The 19946-nt window shown below is 38.3% G+C and overlaps 1 protein-coding gene across 5 annotated transcripts in view; it reads right to left on the bottom strand.

The window, feature by feature from the left end:
• Positions 1–19946, bottom strand: part of MAP2K5 (mitogen-activated protein kinase kinase 5) — a 239060-nt gene that overhangs the window by 67129 nt on the left and 151985 nt on the right. For 3 of the 5 annotated variants that reach the window (XM_063088827.1, XM_063088823.1, XM_063088825.1), the window contains one exon: positions 17059–17088. The exons of the other annotated variants lie outside the window; for them this stretch is intronic. In XM_063088827.1, the coding sequence (XP_062944897.1) occupies positions 17059–17088 (30 nt within the window). The remainder of the gene's footprint in view (positions 1–17058; positions 17089–19946) is intronic. 5 annotated transcript variants of the gene reach the window in all.

The following is a 19946-nucleotide window of genomic DNA, read 5'->3' on the forward strand; positions in this document are numbered from 1 at the left end:
TATACTGTTTTGCCCAGGTTTTAAAAGACAGACATTGTTACCAGGTTTTATCACAGTGTTGATAGCTGAATATTATATGAAATCATCTTGATAAATTTTGTATTAAGGTAGCAGTGCCAGTACCTGAAATTGATTCAAAATGCTTAAGATACTCAATTACTTTTTAACACCGTTACACAATGCAGTGACTTATATCTTCTATTTCGCAAGAATCTGATGATACAACGTCATTGTAATTGATTCATTTTCTCAATTAAATAAAGCTACTGTGCTTTTCTTTATATGAATGCCACACAGACCATAGAGTTAGATGTATTATCTCCTTTCTCTGTCTCAGATATATTGCCTTAAAGGCTGTATTCTGTTCCTCTGTTAATTCCACCAGAAAATTTAATGCCACAGTCATATTTTTCAAATTCTGAGCTGCCATGTATTTGACTGTATTTATATTAGGCATATTTTTCACTGCTAAACTCTTTGTTGTTTACCTTTTTCAAGATCACATTACTGTAGAGATGCAGCAACCATAAAACAGATCTAAACAAAGTCAACCTCCAGTCATTGCCCCTGCTTTTGCACACAGTTCATGAAAAAGTGAAGCCCCTAGTTTTATAGCACATTAAAAGTGGTTCTAAGAGTACTCAGTATAAAATGTTAGCTTCATGAACACCTATCTTTATCCTGGGTCTGCCTTCCAGATGCTTGGCTGTGAGAGCAGAGTTCAGAGGAACATAATAATATTGTTAGGGCTGATGTATTACCTGCACCTCACAACATATGAAATACTATTTATAACTAACTTGTCCAAGCCCACACTTCTGCTTATACATTTTGCTTGGGTTGAATGTTTTCTATGTCTGACTAGTGCTTTGGGACAATGAACAGAACAGTAATTGCTACATACGCTTTGTTAATCAGTCTTTAGAACTAGTAGGCATTTGGAGATACACTAATTAGATGAACCTCTTCCCTCTTCTGGGCATGATTTTTTTTCTTTTGTGAACCATTAGATTCAAGATTTAAAGCCACACTACCAGGGGACAGTTATGTCTCATTGTGATGTAAGACAGACCCTATGTGATTAAATGGGGAAGAATGACTTTATAAAAGGCAGCCACAAGTATCAATTAGGTCTTGGTATTATTGTAGTAACATTTATCATATATTTCTTTGCAAAGACCATACAGTTGGCAATTAGAAAAGCTCCTATAGGGGCTGGCTGGTTAGCTCATTTGGGACAGTGCGGTACTGATAACACCAAGGTCAGGGGTTTGTACGCCCATACTGTCTAGCTACCAAAAAAAAAAAAAAAAAAAAGGTAAGTAAAGAAAAGCTCATATAATAAGACTTTGGAAAATGATCCTGGAAAGGACATTGCCAATGCAAAAGTTTGTTTGTGGGGCTTCAACTACTTAGACAATGGTTCTGGTGATTAAAAAAAGGCAACTCTGGAAGTTTCCTTTTATGCTTCTCTCCCCATAGAGGTACTTTTTACAAACAGAGGTAAAACAGAATTGCTAACATTATATTCAGAGGCACAATCAGAAAACTAAAACAAATCCTCTGTGTAACTTAAAGAAGACACCGGCTATAGCTTTCATTTTCCCTTTTACTCTCTGAAATTATGGCTTGCCCTGCAGCTCTTGTCTGAGAGATTTATGTGTGACCTAGGTCAGATCTTCCAATATCAGTTGACAAATTTTCTCTTTACATATTTACTGCTTTTCAAGCTTGTGTTATTTTCTCTTAAATAGGAAAAAGAAATATAAAATTAAATTATGTGGTTGGAATTTTTAAAGAATATCATTTTCATTTGTTGTGCTACTGGCATCACATTCTAGCTTTCAATGTTGAACTCATTATGATTTTTTTTTAAACTTCAAATTTTAGGAACTGTAGCTATTTTGTAAGGACTCTCTTTTCAAATCAGATGCATTGTTATAAACAGGGATTATGGAAAACTGAAACTTTCATATTCTGAATAAACAATTATGACCTGAAGAATTTTTGACATGGAAGGGACCTCAGAGATGATTTAGTGCAATCTACTTACTTTACTGTTAGAGAAACTGAGGCTGAGAGGACAGCAGTGCCCAGGGTCGTTGACAGAGCCTGGCCTGGCACTAACTGCTGGCTTGAAAGTCAGAAAGACCCCCAAGAAATCCAGTCAGATCCCATGGCCTTAGAAGCCCCCTGCCTTCACTGGGGCTCAGGGATCTTGTCTATGAAGTGAAGGATGATTCCTTTAAGGAAGAGCGTACCATTCAGGAGCCATATTTTTTTTTCCTAAACAAGAGAGAAATGGTTCCAGCATTCAGTCTAATATGGCACTGTGCTGGGTGCTAAAATTTAAAGATGAACTACCTCCAATCCATTATAATTTGCAAAAATAAAGTGTCCAAATCTCAAAAAGACTTCAATGAGAAAAACAAAACAACGTCCACAGGACCATAAGCTTTATACACATTGCCTCGTACCACTAAAAACAAGAGTCCCCAAACAGAAATTTTTTTTTTTTTTTTAAAGGAATACAACAAAACTTACTCTAACTACAAATGGGAATTCTGATAAGCTGACATTTTTAGGTTCTGAATGCATAAATAGATAATATACATTATATCTAACAATATAACATGAACAAATATAATTCACTTGTGCCATCCTATCTCCGCTGTTCATCAGCCTCTGTCTTTCCTCAAGTTCTTATCATGCCTGTGAGTCTATTAATATATCTTGTACAGGGCCTAAAACAAAAACAAGTCATAAGAGATTTTTTAGCAGGTAGGTACTCAATAGGGTATAAGAAAGTCACTATAATTCCCATATTCTAAGATGTCCTCACTGGTACCTTCTCACTGGCCCTCATCTTAGACTCTAGCTGGGGTGCTGTATTCAGGAATGACCAGTTTTGAAAAGTTAAAACTAGATATCTCTGAATTTAACAAATGACTGGGTGGGAAAGAAAAGCTCTAAGATGCCTAGAGGAAGGCACAGCTCAGATGGGACCAGATAGAAAATCATCACAGCCATAAATTAGATCACTTGGCTCTCACTGCTTCCCAAGTATCAAGGACAATGCATTTTCACACAAAATACAACAGCTGGAGCATCAAGGTATGGTGCAACATTATTCATTTTCTGGGTCTGCCAGTCAGTGAGCAGGAAAAAAAGGCCCTGATTGCCAGGCTCTTTTATCCTTTGTGTATTTAAAATTGACATAGCTCATGTCCTAGCCCACATAAGTGTATAGAAGCCAAAGTAAATCATTCTCTGAGCAAATGTACGTTTCAATTTTAAGACCTGAATTTTGTGAGAAAAGCAGAGGCTTAGAACTGCAATTCAAAATAATTGATGTGAATTTCAAAGTTAATCTTTTCCATAATTGTATGAGGTCTGGCCAGGGAGTCCATTAAACACCTTCCTTTCGAAGATTTTAGACATTTGCTGTATTAAACTTTTCTCCTTTCTTTGTTCCAAAAAAAGATGGCCTTATTTCAGAACCCAGAACCCACTTTAAGAATATCAGTTATGGAGAATGGGGGGAGAAAGGAACTGTGGGGGAGGTGTTGCTTTTTCCAAGAAAGGCCTGTTGACTACCCCACTCTTTATGGTCAAATTAACCTGTTATAGCAAACTTGTACTGTAACAAAATGTCTAGAAGGACTTTTCCTGGAGCTATCATTTAGTTTGCATCTCTATTAGCTTAAATCCTCCACGTGCCACAGAATCCAGAATGATGTTGGAGATCACCTAGTCCAATTCTTTACCCAATGCAGAAATTTACTTTATAATATTCTTGATAGACAGGCATCCTGTCTTGGCTAGAAGACTTCCAATGCTGACATTTCAATAATTCATTCTTGGGCAGCTTACATTGTTGGAAAGTTCTTTCTTAGTTTAAGTTGAATCATGTCATCCTATAAAATGAGCTCATGATTTTGGAGCTGTGGCAAATAAATCTAATGACAGCTATAGTGGTCATGCTCCCAATGTTTTCTTTCCTGAACAAATTCCCCTATTTTCTTCCTCATGATCAGTTGCTACTTTGTTGCCCTTTATCCTTTTCCCCTCTATTATTAAGGGCACCCCAATAACATTCACCTGCCTCCAAGCTGCCCATGCAGCTTCCTGGGAGGATTACTTCACCCCCAGCTGTAGGGTGTGGCATGTGGTTCAGGCCTAAATTAGTCAGCATTATCTAAATGCCCTGGGCATGGGAGTTAAAGTGGTTCAATCAAACTGAAGTCTAGGGCCTTTGATTGTCTGTGGGAAGAAGCCTGTTCTTCCCCTCTCAAGTGGGAAGTGCGTTGCTCCAGAAAGCCCAACAGCCATCTTGGTCTGAGAAGGGAAAAGCTTACTAAGAAATCAGCCAAGTGACTTGCTGGATCAAGTTCTACCTAAAACCAGCAAGACTAGGCTTTTCAGTCATGTGATCCAATAAAGTCTCCTTGTGGTTAAGGCTACTTTGAGTTGGGTTTTCTGCTACATGAACCTGAAAGCTGCCTGAAGGATCCAGGCATGATTTAACGTTCCCTGCTACCGCAGTCAACTTTCTCCGAATGTGTTTGCATGTGTATAATATTCCTCATAAAGTGTGAAAACCACACCTGAACACATACCTTGCACTGACTGGCTGAGATCACCTTGTTCTGGACACTGTACACTGGATAACAGAAACTCATGGAAGCTAAAAGTGCATTCACATTTTTGATAGACATATGACATAGCTGGCTCAACTGAGAGAAAATAGAGAAGTACATAAAACTTGCATGACTGAAAAAGAAATATGGGAGCAAAAAGAAATACTGCTCTCCTAGGGAGAAGGGAGGGAGGTTTTGGTGATGGGGAGCATTAATCAGCTACAATGTATATCAACAAAATAAAATTTAAAAAAAAAAAAAAAAAGAAATACTGCTCTCCTATACTCTTCTACTTCTTAAGTGTTTCATACTGAGTATTTGAGAGTCAAAACAAGTAGATGATTAAACCAATTACAGAATCTGGACCAGCCTGAAAAGGTTTCAATCTGATGCCTCTCACCTGCAACAGACAGAAATGGCATTAGCCTTTTGTTCATCTGGCTGAGGAGAGGACTGCCCAACACACTGAAGTAGAATCATAGACTCCTGGGGTCTGAAAGGCCCTTAAGGTCTTTTAATTCCAACCTAGCTCCCCACCCCTATCTGATCCTTGCATCCCTCCTTCATTATATCTTGCTGACTGGGCTTCTGTCTGAATTCACCTAGTGATGGGAAGCTTACTGTCTTCTGACGGTGCCTTCCATCTCTTGTCCCAGTTCTACCCTCTTGACAGCACAAATCCACATCATCTCTTACAGGAGAACCCTCAAATATCTGAAGACAACTACCATGTTTCCTTGCAAGTGCTATCCTTCAGGCATCAATACTGGCAAGGTGGAGTGGGAGGATGGTCACAGATGAAAAGAAAAGGAATAAAATGACCAATTTAAAGCCTCAGAATGTGTGTTGATTTTTGGTTCTTTCTAATTGCAAAATTTGCTCTGCCAACATGTGAAAAAGTCAACGGGCTAAATAACAACTTCATCAATTTCTGTATCTTTATCAAGTATTTATTCTATGCCAGGCACTGTACTAGACTCTAGGACCCAAACGATGGATAAGATACAATTGCTGGTCCACAAAAATGTGCAATTTATGAGTATTTAAGGTCCCTGAAACTTAGTGGCAGGACTAAGACTTAGCACAGGGCTTACACTCTCCCCTCCATGTCACTCAGTATTTGGACAAAATTCAACTCTCTTAGTTTTGCTTTCTTCCCTCAGGGCTCCACAGATTTCTAAGACAGCTTCCCCCACCTCAGGTGATACTTCTAGACATTGCAAGAAAGGTTGCTTCATGGGCTTAGGTTCCACATATCACCATATTTTTTTCTTTTTCTTAACCATAATATATTTGAAAACATTATTTGGTCTGCTGAAATTCTGAGATAAGCTGCAAATACTGCCAATACACGGTTCATATGGAATGAGGAAGGAAAGAATCTTGAAATATAGTCACACATAACCTTGTTAATTAACATGTGCTTTACTAGCTTGACTGTAAATGAAATTATAAATCCATTTTTAAAAAAATGACATGAATCTAGAATGAATTGGACAAGTTTAACTTTTGTTTCAGAGTTTTACTTCAAACCTCTCATATTATGATACAGGTAAAATGAGGTTTCAATAAACTCCAAGAGAGAACTCAGCTAAGAAAGGTGGCTGAAGGTGTAGAAAGGAGGAGGAAGCTGCACATAAAAGATGAAAGCAGACCATGGAAGTAGCCAGTCCAACATTTTTCTGTCTCTGTTTACCAAATAACCTTCAGTTCAAACAATATATTACTTAGATGCATTAAAGAAAATTACCAGATAGAAGCAGAGCTGCTTTTGTGTGTGTGCATGCATGCATGTGTGTATGTACATGGGTGAATTCCTCCCTCTTCTATGCACTGTCTTCCCATCATTCTGCAGATCACTGGCCTAGGGCACCTCCATCATTTTCCAGATGAGGAGACTGAAGTCTAAAAAGAAAGAAGGTCAAACAACTAATAAAAAAAAAAGCCAGGACCAGAACTCAGGTTACCTCTGGGAATTTGTTTGGGTAGAAACCATATACTGAAAGAGACTTGATTTGCCACTTGTTGGGTGTGTCATTTGCTGCCACTAGGTCCCCTCTGCTCTGAGTCATTGTTTCCAGTTGCCTGATTACCAAGGAGGCACAGGACTGTACAAAGAACAGGGGCAGGAGAAAGGCCTTTGGACCGGAACTTTGTATTGTTTACAATATTTTACCAAACTAGAACTAGGCCTACAGTCAAGGTCTGATGCCTACAAAGGCACTCTCTGCAACCTGTTTCTGAACGGAAAATAAAACAAGACAAGATTCATTACTCCCTTTGGTCTTTCCTCCTCTGAGCCTATAGACTAACAGCTCCTTCTCTCATAAGACTATTCCATTGCCCAGCTTTTCCTTCCCTCTCCCCCTGGCAGTCACCGTCTGCAACCTTGGCAGTGTACAAAGTCCACACTTGGTTCTAGTTGGCTGCCTCGGTTTCCCACAATTCCTTGGAGATGACATGTTGGCTCTGTACATAAACAGACAACTGCCTCCTATACTGGCTCCTAGCAGTCCCTGGGACCCTCTTTCCACCTGGTGTGTCCTAGCAATCTCTAGTACTAAACTGAATCAGCTCTTTGCTCCTTTTTGGCAACTCATTGATTTTTCAATGAACTTAGCTTGTCTGTTTTATTGACACTAAAGAGGGTTGGGTTCTTAGCATCATTAACATTTTAGTTGAGGAAGAATTCCCAAACCCCCCAGGCATTATTCCAGAACTGTTAAACATCTAAAAAGTAATCTGTGCTCAAACAAACTCGGCCAGGTCTGCCCACTTTTTAACTTGGATGCCAATGAGCCCCTATCCCCAAATCTACCCAAGTTTTCTATACTGAATGGTGATAAGTAAAACACGGGAGTGTAATAAAAGTTGATATCTTTGTCTGTTGCTGCTGCTACTACTGCTGGTGAGGACCACTTTCCCCCCAGGGATCCATATCCAGTCAGCAATTACCTGGCAGGCATACGGCATCCTGGGACAGTAATTTCCATCTCTGCAGATAAACCAGTTGCAGGCAGTACTTGCGTGGATAGGTGTGTAAAATAAGGAGGCCACTTGGGCTCCAAACCTCTGGGTGACTTATCTTACTTTTTCCTCTCCCACCCCCATCCCTCTAGAGTGAAAAGACCACTGAACTAGGAGTGGGAGACAATCTGACCCTATTGCTGAAAACCTGGTAATCATGAGTGTGCCATTTAATGGCTATGGACTCCCATTTCCATCTCCATAAAATAAAAGAATTGGACTACTGATCATTGTAAGATCTCTTCATATCCTGAAATTGTATGATTCCATGAAGTAGCAGACTGCACCAATAAATCCAAAGGGGGAGAAGTGGAAGGCCTCCCAGACAACCAAGCTTAAGAGAGAGAGAAGATGACAAAGTCACCACCTGAAAGCCAGGCTGGACACCAAGTTCATTACTTTAAACTTCAATTCTATTTCTGAGCTAAACTTATTATTTAAAAGACATAAAAGGGGGGAAAAACACACTTCCCAGTTAATAAAAATGACTAGATTCTTTATATAATTCTGTACGATTGTGATTGTGAATGATAAATTATAACTCAAAAATGAAAGACTGTAAAGGAAAGCTTTTGCGGGATCAGAGAAGTAATTCATTTCAGTCCTACCTGGTGTGAGACATGGTCATATATTTTCAGAGTTACATAGTTAAATCCCTAAAGTACTTTCTGGAAATATAAATAATACTAATATTACCTTGCTCTTGTTTACCACCTTATATTTTTCAAAGTGCTCTCTTAGGCATTAGCTCATTTGATCAAACAATTCTTCCCTAGCAGTCTAGAAAATGTCCCATGATATGCCAAGTCAAATTCATACAGGCTGGCATAGAGCCCCTCAGAGGCATGTGACAACTGCCCGCAGGGGCAGAGATCTTAAAATGCAGTGATTTTCAACTTCAGATTGACTCCCAGTCATCTAAAGGGATTCAAGAAATTCTCAAACCCAATTTCTTTTTCTGGTCTCTGCTGCTCTTGCCATCTCCATCCTGACATACTACCTCCCTCCCCTACCACTTCTCCCTTCCCTTTCTTTCCTCCCAGTGTCACTTTAAAAGTTACATAGGGATGCCCAGGGATCTGAGGCACAGAGCTGGGGACTGGAACCCCCTCCCACAACCAGTGCCTTGGGGCCTGCCTGGGGACCTGAGGCATAGAGCCAGGACCAGACCTCCCTCCCACAACCAGGTATACCTCCAGTGCCAAGGAGCATGCCAAAAACATCACCTCCATGTGGGTGGCCCACCACAGCCACCACAATAACTGTGGCTGCCACGAAAGCGGCTAGATGCCACAACCACCACGCAGATGGTCTGCCAGACACTAGAGTGCACTGACACAAGAAGAGTCACCAGCAGAGATAAAGAAAAGAAGAGGGTGTCTCTTTCCACAAAGCCCGTTCCAGAGTGACAGAAGCAGCATCTGCTCTACAATAATACTGGGAGATCTGAACACACCTCTTAGTATTGGACAGTTCATCTAGGCAACAAATCAACAGAGTAGCCATTACTCTTTCAGAAGGAGAGAAGATGGGGGGGAGGGGGGGAGGGAGAAGGGAGGGAGGTTTTGGTGATGAGGAGCAATAATCAGCCACAATGTATATCGACAAAATAAAAATTAAAAAAAAAAAAGGAGAGAAGAAATCTAGGGTAGTTAGAGGGGGAAGGAGGAGGTAGAGGGGGTAGGGAGAGACTGGATAAGGGGCATAAACAATAAATACAATTTGTAATAATATATATGCTAGTAATATTGATTTGATCAACATATCTCAACGTTGAACACCAAAAATATGTATAATCAATTATGATTCAATAAAAATTTTAAAAAATAATAAATAAAATGATGAAAGCTAAAAAAAGTTACCTAAGGAAATTGTTAAACTATCAAGGAAATGAAAGTAACAATAATAGTACCCCACTTAGTCAAAATACTGGAAGGACAGCAAATACAATATGCAGTTTTAGACCTTTATCTTTTACCAGGTGGATCTCTCCTATTGACTTGAGTGCCTAGACTGGACTGGAGTCTTTGAGAGCAGGGACCACATCTGTCTCATTTTTGTACACAATGCTAGACAAAGAGTAGGTGCTCAATGACAAATAAATGTTGAATTAAATTGAGGTGCATGTCATACAATAGTTTAGAAGGTGCTATGAAATCAAACCAACTACAGGGTTAGCGCTTTAAAACAAGACAGGAATTACTAACCTAGACGACTAAGTACACATACCGCAATTGAGATACTAACGAGTAATTTATCATTAATGGAAAATTTCACATTTCTAAGGTACTTACACTTTGGGGATGATTTCTTTTCCATTTCTGCCCTGTCTTAAGTACATACTAAGAACCTACCTCCTATTTTTGGCATAGTCTAAGCTAATAAAATTATGAGACCTTTTGATAAGTAAGAGATGGATACTGGGAGGAGAATATGACATGAACAAATTTAAAAAATTAAAAATTCTTGGGAAGAAGCAAGTGTGTATCAGTGAACATCTCCATATCACTTAAATTTCACCTCTGCATTTTATGGAACATAAACCTGATTTATGACTGGAAATATCAGGATATTTTAAATGTCTATATCCTAAAAATAAAGGATAAGAATAAAGAATAAATTAAAACATGTGGCCAGAAATTTGTTTAGGAAAAATACTGCAAGCACACTGCTCCTTTAAACTCTTGCCAATTAAAGGGGAGTACTTAAAATTAGGGGTAATTTCCCACTGCTAATTTTTTCTTTGACTAGAGACCTCACACAAAAAATTAGGTACTTAAAATTTACTTAAATCCTTGAATGTTCTGAACTTGAAAAATTTCATGTAACAAAGGATAGATTCCAAATACATCTTTTCAAAGAGGGCAATCTTTTGAGGTATTTTGCAATTCCAGGCATGATCAGTACATTAATACATAAATAAGATAATATCAATGGTCTAAATTTAACATCAAATATAGAACAATATTAAATGACCAACGTTAGGGTTACAATTATCATAATGTTATGATACAATATACGAATCAAAGGTTTTTTAAACATGAATAAAATTAAGTGGAAAAACTCTAGTGTTTCAACATTAACACCTGAAATGTGTTTAATGTTTTAAATCATTTTAAGAACATACGCTTTCTACTCCATTATGAAACAAATATTCTATCCAGAGCACAAATTACTACAAAATAAATGAATGTTTAAAAACACAGCCTGTCAATTGGAAAAAAAAAAAAATTAAAATAGCAGGTTTCCAAGCCAAGTTAAACAAAATATTTTCTCCTTGACAAGCTGCTTATACTTAAATGAAAACAAGGAAAAACTGATCAATAATATGGATTGCATATAATAAAAAGGACCTTAGATCATGTTAATACAAGGATCAGAAAGCAGTAACTTCAATTACAACCACCCGATTATTTAGCACACTTTCAGATACAGAAAACAAACTAATCTGTTTTAAATGAAAGTGTTCATCAGATAAGTAGCATTTGACCTATGAGTAAGTCTCACTAGTAGTAATACCAGTGAAGCAAGAATTTGCTGAAGCAAGGCAAAGCCACCAAATTAAAAAATGGTATTAGTAATCAAAAAGCATTTGCAAAACATTTTTCCTTGATTAGTAGCAGGGGGTTCTGAAGCAAATGCCACCTATAGCTCTGCTCATACTTTGATATACAGTATACAGGGGGCAAACACACTTTTCTCTTAGTCATGAACAACTGGGGTATAATGGTTTCAACGACAGGATATTTTCATTTCTATACTGTCTTGTGGAAAAGGCCAGTCGTTATACCATTAAGGATGCAAGTCTTCCACTTAAAATGTTCTATTATCTACGTATGTTTAACCAGTATTGGGATTTAAGAAAGCCTCTTTATTGAGACAAGTAATATGTCATCATTTTGTTCAGCTAACAGGCCTGACAGCCCTGTCTGCTTGAATTAAGAACAGTAGATCTCTATTTTGTACATTGGTGGGAAAAGCTAGCAGAATAAATGAGCATTAGCCAATTGGTAGTAAAGGTTTCTAATCCCAAAGATTCAGACTTTCCTTTCACCTTAACCTTAATTATTTTTTTTGGTCAATGAGGGTTTATTTTTTTCAATAAAAACGATCTTCTCTATATACTGCAATAATTTATTTGAATGCCAATCTTATGTATTTTTAACTATTCACTATTTCTGTTATCTTTCTGATCCGATTTACTATTCACTATTTGTTATCTTTCTGATCCTTTTTACTACTTATCATCTTCTTTATTTGAAACAGATTTTTAACAGATAATCTTGATCATTACAACAATATCTTGCTTGCATTTTATTCAAATAATTCTTAAAAACAGCTTAAAAAGCCGTTTGGAATAACATCAAGCTTGCCATCAATCAAACGAAAAAATTCCGCTGGCGGTTGTATAAACATCAGATCAAGTCTGATGTCTTCAAGGATTTCAGAGTGAACCATAAAAAACTCCATTAACTTCTGACAAGGAATGCAAATTAATCACAACATGGGGTGAAATGAAATTAAAGGCTCTTTTCTAATCAATGACAAGGCAGGATGAAATATTTGTTACTCTCTCTGCACTCAGACTGCCTAGGATGTCTGCACTTCACTTGCAAAGCCCCAAATGTAAGGTGTGAGTACAGATTCACCCATAATCGCTGTTTAGTGCACACACACACACCCCCCCAGCTATCTGCTTACAAGTCGTGGAGATTCACAAAACACACTAATCATCTGAATCTCAGGTGCATCCAATTTGTTATTCACACTCTCCCATGCCAGTGAAAAGCCTGGCGCAGACAGATGCACCAGGAACCCTAAATGACAGTTTTGGCCTCCGGAAGTACGATCACTACAGCAAAATCTAGTACAGCCTCCAGGTGAAATGTCTGGAGCTCCATATGGAGCAGGGAAAATTAACAACAAGATGAAAATCACTGCAGCAGCAGGGAGTCAGAATTTTTGAAAAAAAAAAATGAAATTTAAAGATGAAGAAAGAGAAGTAATAAATTAATGGGGTGTGAAAACATTCAAAGCTTTACAATACCAGGGGCACTATTTGCTCAGATTTTTTTCCCTTTTTTTAACTTCAGGTCATTTTGGTGTAATTTATTAACCAGGATTAGGAATTGCAGCCAAAAGAAGAACAATATTTTTATATGTGCAAAAGTACCTTAAATACATTTGTATCTGTATTATCTTCACTTTCCTGTGGCATCTTGCTTATCAGATTTCCCAATGCCAGAGATGACTGACGTATCCCCTGAGAAGTCTCTTTAATGGATTTACTATCATCCTAATGCAGGGCACTGTTGTGAAGTTTGAATGAAGGATGACAATTTTTAGCAGACAATCTTTTCATTTTTCCTAAATTATGGTGTCATTAAACAAACCATTGCCCACCATCATGTTTTTTAAGTCAACTGAATTTGGATCTACATGATTAACTATACACAGCTCCAGTCCTTGTCCAGACCTGCACATCTTTCCAGATTACTATTAAAGCTAAATTTTTCAAGAAATTGAGACACTGTTTGCAAGATGTTTTAAAATGGTATTTTTCATTATCCTATTGCAGAATATGCTTCACGGGCACCCAGAATTTAACAGCATTGGGGTCAGTGAGGGCTCTGGGACCTTCTGGATCTCCCTGTCTCTCTGCTAAACACATGGTGAGAAAAGCAAATGGGCTCTAGGGACTGGTCTTGTCATCATCTACAATGGCACAACCTTTTGATGTTCAGCATTTCTCATCTGCACAAGAGGCCTCCCCAGGGCAGAGAAGGCAAACTAGGAGAAGGGGTTGGTGGGCTGAGTGGAAGGAGAGCAGGGGTATGAATAGCCAACCAAATTAAGAGGTCACAGAGCCAGTCATGTGGTTTAATTGCCTGCAAGTTTTACATCTAACTATACCCATCCTTCCCTAAGGCAAGGTGCTCTGCCTCTCTCAACCTCAGTCTGCTCACCTAGAGGATGGAAATAATATTCCCTGCAGGTGGGACATACAGCCAGAGTCAGATAACACAAAGCACTCTAGAGCTCTATGTAGGAAAGGTGCTGGATGAATCCAAGGCACCATTGTTCTTCCTATTATAAGCTATAGTGTAAGACTGCACACTAATAGTAGTTTCTAACCTTTTTTTTCTATAAAGTCCTAAATTCCATGCCAATGAGGCTATGCAACTCTAAGGCCTAAAGGAAACTAAAACAGATAGTGCTTTCAAGTAACAAACACCTCACCCACAAAACAATGAAATTCATATAGAATGGCTATCTCAACGAAAACATTATCTCAACAAAAACGAAGCCCTTTAACCTTTATGTTGGTCCCAGGCCACTGACTCTCCCTAACATCTTCCCAACATCCCTCCCTCATCTGCACCCCTACCAAATATGCACTGTGTCACCAGCAGGAAGAGGGGCTGCTAATGACATTGTCAGCAGCACTGACACTGGGCTGGGGGAAGGAGGAGTCCTGGAAGCTGGTCCCTACTCCCAGCTTTACCCTCTGATCATTTTACACTCTGCTCCAGTTGCAGCTGGCATATTGCTAAGAACATCCTTCTGCAATCTTCACTTGATGGTTGAAAATTCTGTTTTGTGCCACAGCCCAGTATTAGGGACAGTGGGGTGGCCCTTTGTACCTTTCTAAATGGTTTCAATAGCCATAATCTCATTTGATCAGCATACCTCCTCTAATTAGATAGGAAAGGTAGGTATCAGGAACCTTATTTTAGAGACGAAACTAAGGCCTTAAGGAGTCACAAAGTAAGAATTAAGGTCTGTGGTGAGTTTGTGGTAGAGCTGAGTTTTAATTCTAATCTTCTGGCTCCTGGCCCACAGCCCTTTCCAATAAGCCACTCTTCTCAATTTGCCAGTAGTGAAGAGAGCTCAGATCTGGTGCCCTGATTTGACTCTGGATTCAGAGCAGCAATTCCCTGCCCTGTCCCCAGCTCTGGGTACAGGAGGATTCAAAACTATGTGATCTTAAGGACATATGAAAGGCTTTCATGTGTTCAAGGACCAGACTAGTGGGTGACAATTAGGATGAAGTAGTTCTCAGCTCATTAAGTAGTACACTGCTTTGACCCTATGTCTGCTTTGTAGTAGTGAGTCTCCTATCACCAGAGGTGTTCAAGCGGAGTGTGATGTTTGCTTTTCGGAGACATTTCAGAGGTTTGATTCAATGTCTGAGATCCCGCCCAACCCTGACAGTCTATGATTCACTCCTGCCTACTCTTCTCGGGATTTAATGGAACCAAACTTGGCACAGTTCAACAGTGAGCAAATCAACTCTTCTGTTTGCACAATTTATGAGGGTAGGCTATCTCACAGAGTGGTTAGGGGTTTAAATGAGATAATATGGGCCAAAGAGAAAGTGTTATTTCATAATACAGTCTCTATGATACTATAAAAATATACCTTTTCCTTCATGTGCTTTATTTGAGGACAAAAGGGAGGGGCAGGTAAGGCATTTATAAAATCTCCTTTCCTAACCTTCAGTCTATAGTACAAATCCTATAAAATAAGTGCCAATTCACCAAAAGTCGTTATTGACTTTAGCAATGAAGCACCCAAACTTCTGTTGAAAGCCCTGGGAAATAGGTCTGATGGCATCAACGTTGCTTCTGTTATGTGGAATAAGAGCACCAATTTAATGACAACATTCTATCACAATTCAAGGAATACAGTTTTTTCCCCCTACTTTAGCATAAAGGTTATTGCTAACTAGGGAGTTTAGCACATCAGAATTTTCCAACTTCCACTTAAAACTGATCGAGTAAATGTGTACTTAGAAATTCAGGAAAACAACACTGCAAAGGTGTGTAGCCTCTTCCCAAATCTGACCACAGCTCCAGTGCTTCATTTGTCAAATGCAATGGCAATCCGTTTCTTAGACTCACCACTTGCCAAATCTCATTAATTTATTTTTCCAGACATTAGGAATCTTAAGAATACAGCTACATCTTCAATCTTTGGAATTTTTTCTAGAAGGCTTATAAGTTTTCTACCAAGACTTGTTTGAGAGATATATGTCATAGGGCCTCTTCTGTTCATTTTCAAAATTTTAGGGGACTGCATAAATTGGCCAGTGAATTGTTTAAAAATTACCGACAGAATAAGAGGCTTACCAAGACAAATATTCTAATGAGCTATAAATCCTGAAAATGTGATTTTAATTTGATGGGCTACCTTGAGCTAAGAAGCAAGGCTGTATACAGTAAAATCTCACTAAATGCTGACATGTATGCCAAGCGATTACATTTCAGATTTCCTCTTCAAGGAAAAGAATATGTTTAAACAAAGAAGCCTGCAAATTTCAAGTGAGGCTAACACTTTTGAACCTAACAACTTGGAGGATTTCTCTATCAGAAAAAGGATACAAAAGAGATATTTCCGCAAGTGAAGCGTCTTTAAAATGCCCACATGGGTACCAGGAGAATTTGCTTAAAACTGCTTATAAAGATGGTAGGGAGAATGAGCCCCATCCTATTATTCAATAACCATGTTTGTGATGCATCTGCATAATCTAACCATGCATAAATTAGTATGTGTAATACAACACTTATTTGCATAATAATAGCAAGTTAATAGATGCTTAAAGAGCAGAGACCAACACCACCTTTAAATCAGACATGCCTCCAGGCACTTTGGCCTGTACAGACTGAGATGCCAGAAAAACAGTGAGCATCAACCAGAGGAAAACAGTCAAACCATTCATTTTTCATCCCACTAGACATTTCACTTATTTCCCCACACACACTGGGGAATCATTTTCAAACCACAAAATAGCTTTATATTTTAAGTGCTAGTACCCTTTAATAATAAAAATCTTAAAGAAATTATAAAGATTAGAGTCAGCAATGGTAGTATAATGGACCATTTATTTTCTTAGAAATGTGGACAGGAAGGGGCAAAATCTTTAAAAGGAATACGTTCAAAATCACACATAAAATTGGGAGTCTGTCTATCTGCTTAGCAGAAATAATGGCCTAGATTAGATATTTTCACACTTTGTCTTAATCCTTTAACTCAAGTAATTTTAACTGAATCCAAACGCTCAAAGAGTGTATCAAGAAAAGGCTGGGTCTCTGCTCTAACCTCAAGATTAGCACATGGTACGGGGACAGGATAAGGAAAAACATCTCCAATGTCACACAAAGGAAGAGCATGATGATCACTTTCAACCTTTAACAAAGAGGAAAAAATCTGGAGTTTAAAAAAATCAAAAATCAATAGAGATTTCTAAATGACTCCTTTAAGATATCACTTTTCAATTTAACAGGACAGATTTATTTGTATGTGGCTCAAATGTTCACAATTGCTCCCTGCACCTTCATACATAGGAATGAATGTCACAGTGGCAAACGGCAGTAATGAACAATCTTACCTGAGGATATGGAAACCTCCCAAGAGCAAGCTGGGAAAGGAAATAATATTTGTCTAGTTATAAATTTGCATGCAGGGCAGATCTCCTTAAGACAGACGAGTACTAAATTTGAGAATTGCATTTAGCAAACATAAAAAGCTCACAACCTCGAAAGCACAAACTAAATTATTGTTGTAATTACATTATAAGCTGTATTTAGAATGGACATTTTCAATGGACAATGTTGCATCCCTGATAAAATATTCTGATTTTAATAACTAAACCATTACCCTTATGCGGTTTCTCTTAGATATATTTTACATGGGTACGAGTTTCTTCTAGACAGAGATGTAAAACTGTTGGCTTTTCCCCTCGTAAAATGGGAACATCTAATTGTTTCTAGCCCACAGCTCTGTAGAGTTTTCAGTTACAATTATAAATGAAGGGTTTTAGGAAGTGGGGAATGGGCCACATTATGAAACTGAAAACTGTGCCATTATTTTCATCTATTTGTTAAGTTTTCCACCCATTTTCCATCCATAGTTAGAAGAAAAGAGCTATCACTACTGGGAACGTGGCCATTTCAAGACTGTAAAGTCAGAACTGTACGCCTAAGTCTGAAATTGGGAAAGTAAATCTGTAGAGCTTTCAGTTTAGCTTGATTTGTAAACTGCTCTGTATTTCTGGGCCAGTCACTTAATTTTGATCTTTGGATCCTCACATGTAAAAACAAAATGTTTCAACCAGAAACAGCTTGATATAAAGTAATAAGGTCAACTACTTATTTAAATAAAATAGTGGCAAAATTTTGCAACTTTATAATGTGGCTCATCCTCAGTCCTGAAACCTTTTATATGTATTTGTTAACTACTTTCAAAGTAAAATCATAACATCAGGGAATTTTAAAGCTGGAATGGATCTAAGAAAGCATCAATCCACTTTACAGATTAGAATCTCCGAGTCCTACTAAAGGAGTTAGCACACAGTTAATTAGTGGAAGCCTGGGAACGGACGCTAAGAGTTGTGACTTAGTCCAGTGTTTTTTCTAGCATGTTACATTGCCTTTCTAGATCTTGAAAAGTTGTGCACTTATTTCAAAGACGCTGATGCTGCTTGACATTTTTGACCTTCTTTGAAACTGTGTTTTGAATCATTTCAAGTAACAGAAGAACACTTCCTTTTGTTGGAACTGCATCTTACCTTGGACTTAAAATTATAACCCTCAGCTTGTTGATCATGTAAATTATTTGTAAACTAAGGTTAGAATGGTCTATGGATATTACCAAAAATCAAAGTCACTTACAAAGCATAATTATTTTGTTACTTACTAAGGATAGATATGAAGGTGCTAAGGTTTTCAAAACCCATTAGAGCAAAAGTAATGTTATACAACCTTGTAAGGTGACTACTTTGAAAGGGCCTATACTCATTTGTGTGTGTGTGTGTGTGTGTGTGTTTTGGAATATCTAGTAAGTTTCACTACCTTGTACTTGTATCTTATATACAAGACACACATATATGTATGTGGATTTTCAAGATATAAAGTTATATGATCATTATTTCATTTGAAGGATGAAATAATACCTTCAGGTATAATAATACCTTCAGGTATAAATAACAAAACATCACATGTTGGGGTGAAGAAGAAAGTGTGGATGTTCACCAAACTTCCTTTCAGAGTTTTGTGTGATTATGTTTGTTGTCTATGTACTGTTATTAATCTGGAAGGGGAGGGACTCAGCTCTCCCATTCACTGCCCCCACCCAATGCAAGCTATAGGAGGTTTGCTTCATATTTTGAAAATACAGTGTTTCTGATCTCAATGTGCACACTCGGAAATGAGAGTGTGAACACTAAGGACGAGTCACTGTGATCTACTGTGTTGGGTGGACTGAGCATTTGTGCCACTCTGTACCGATTTGACAGGCAATGACAGCTCATCAAAAGCTGTTGCCTATCATCACACTGATCTGTAAATTATAAGTTTTGCATATACTCCCATTCAGAGTTAGAAAACCTGCAAGAGGAGGGTCTCTCCCCCCCAAAAGCTAACAGCTTAATAACTACTAGAAAACATTTAGAACATTCTATCTCAAGCCCTTCTACAGGCATTGCACCATTCACTTGGATACATGTTGAATATGTCTTTAGGGACCAAGGGAGAATTCTGTCCACATGACTTACAGGCAGAAAAACTTGTCCACCACACAAACAATTAAGATCTAAACTAGCTGGCAGGTGCCAACACTGGCCACTGGTTCTTGCAGTTTAAAGAATTAAGCAATGATAAATGGAAGGCTTAAAAAAAAAAAAAAAAAGAATGGGATAGGAAAAAATGTGAACTCCTCCCATTTCAATACAAAGCCTCCAATTTTCAAGTCATCATTCTATGGAGAGGCCATGCTCCAGCCAACTTAGGAATATACACTCATCTACTTGGCTCCCTCTGTCATGATTGTACAAGGTAAACAAGGATGGCTGATGTCACTCATTTGCTCTATAAGTTACTGCCATGCAAGAGAACAGAGAGAAAATTCAGTGCAGGCTAGTCAGCTGGGAGCCTCTCTGTACCAGCCTGCTTGAGAACAGGTGGCAGTACTTGAACCGGTGAATTCATCATTCTTGGATCTAGCTTTGCTTTCTGTATACTTTACTGACAGCCTGTGGAACCTAAGTCCTACCTGTCAACTATGCTCCTGGGAGGACTGCTTCTAAGATATCTTGCAAGTATTATGATTCCTTGACCTTGACCAGTAGGTAAGAATTGCAACAGCAGCAGGACAATCACTTCCTATTTCATAGAGTGCCACCACTGGGCTGCTCCAGCAGAAGGCTAAAGATTCCAATTCTACACCACTGAAAACAGGCAGCAGCACTATTAGGCAAAAAAGTCATCACTTTAAGGCCCC

The sequence above is a fragment of the Cynocephalus volans genome, chromosome 3 (assembly GCF_027409185.1).
Source record: "Cynocephalus volans isolate mCynVol1 chromosome 3, mCynVol1.pri, whole genome shotgun sequence".
NCBI lineage: Eukaryota > Metazoa > Chordata > Mammalia > Dermoptera > Cynocephalidae > Cynocephalus > Cynocephalus volans.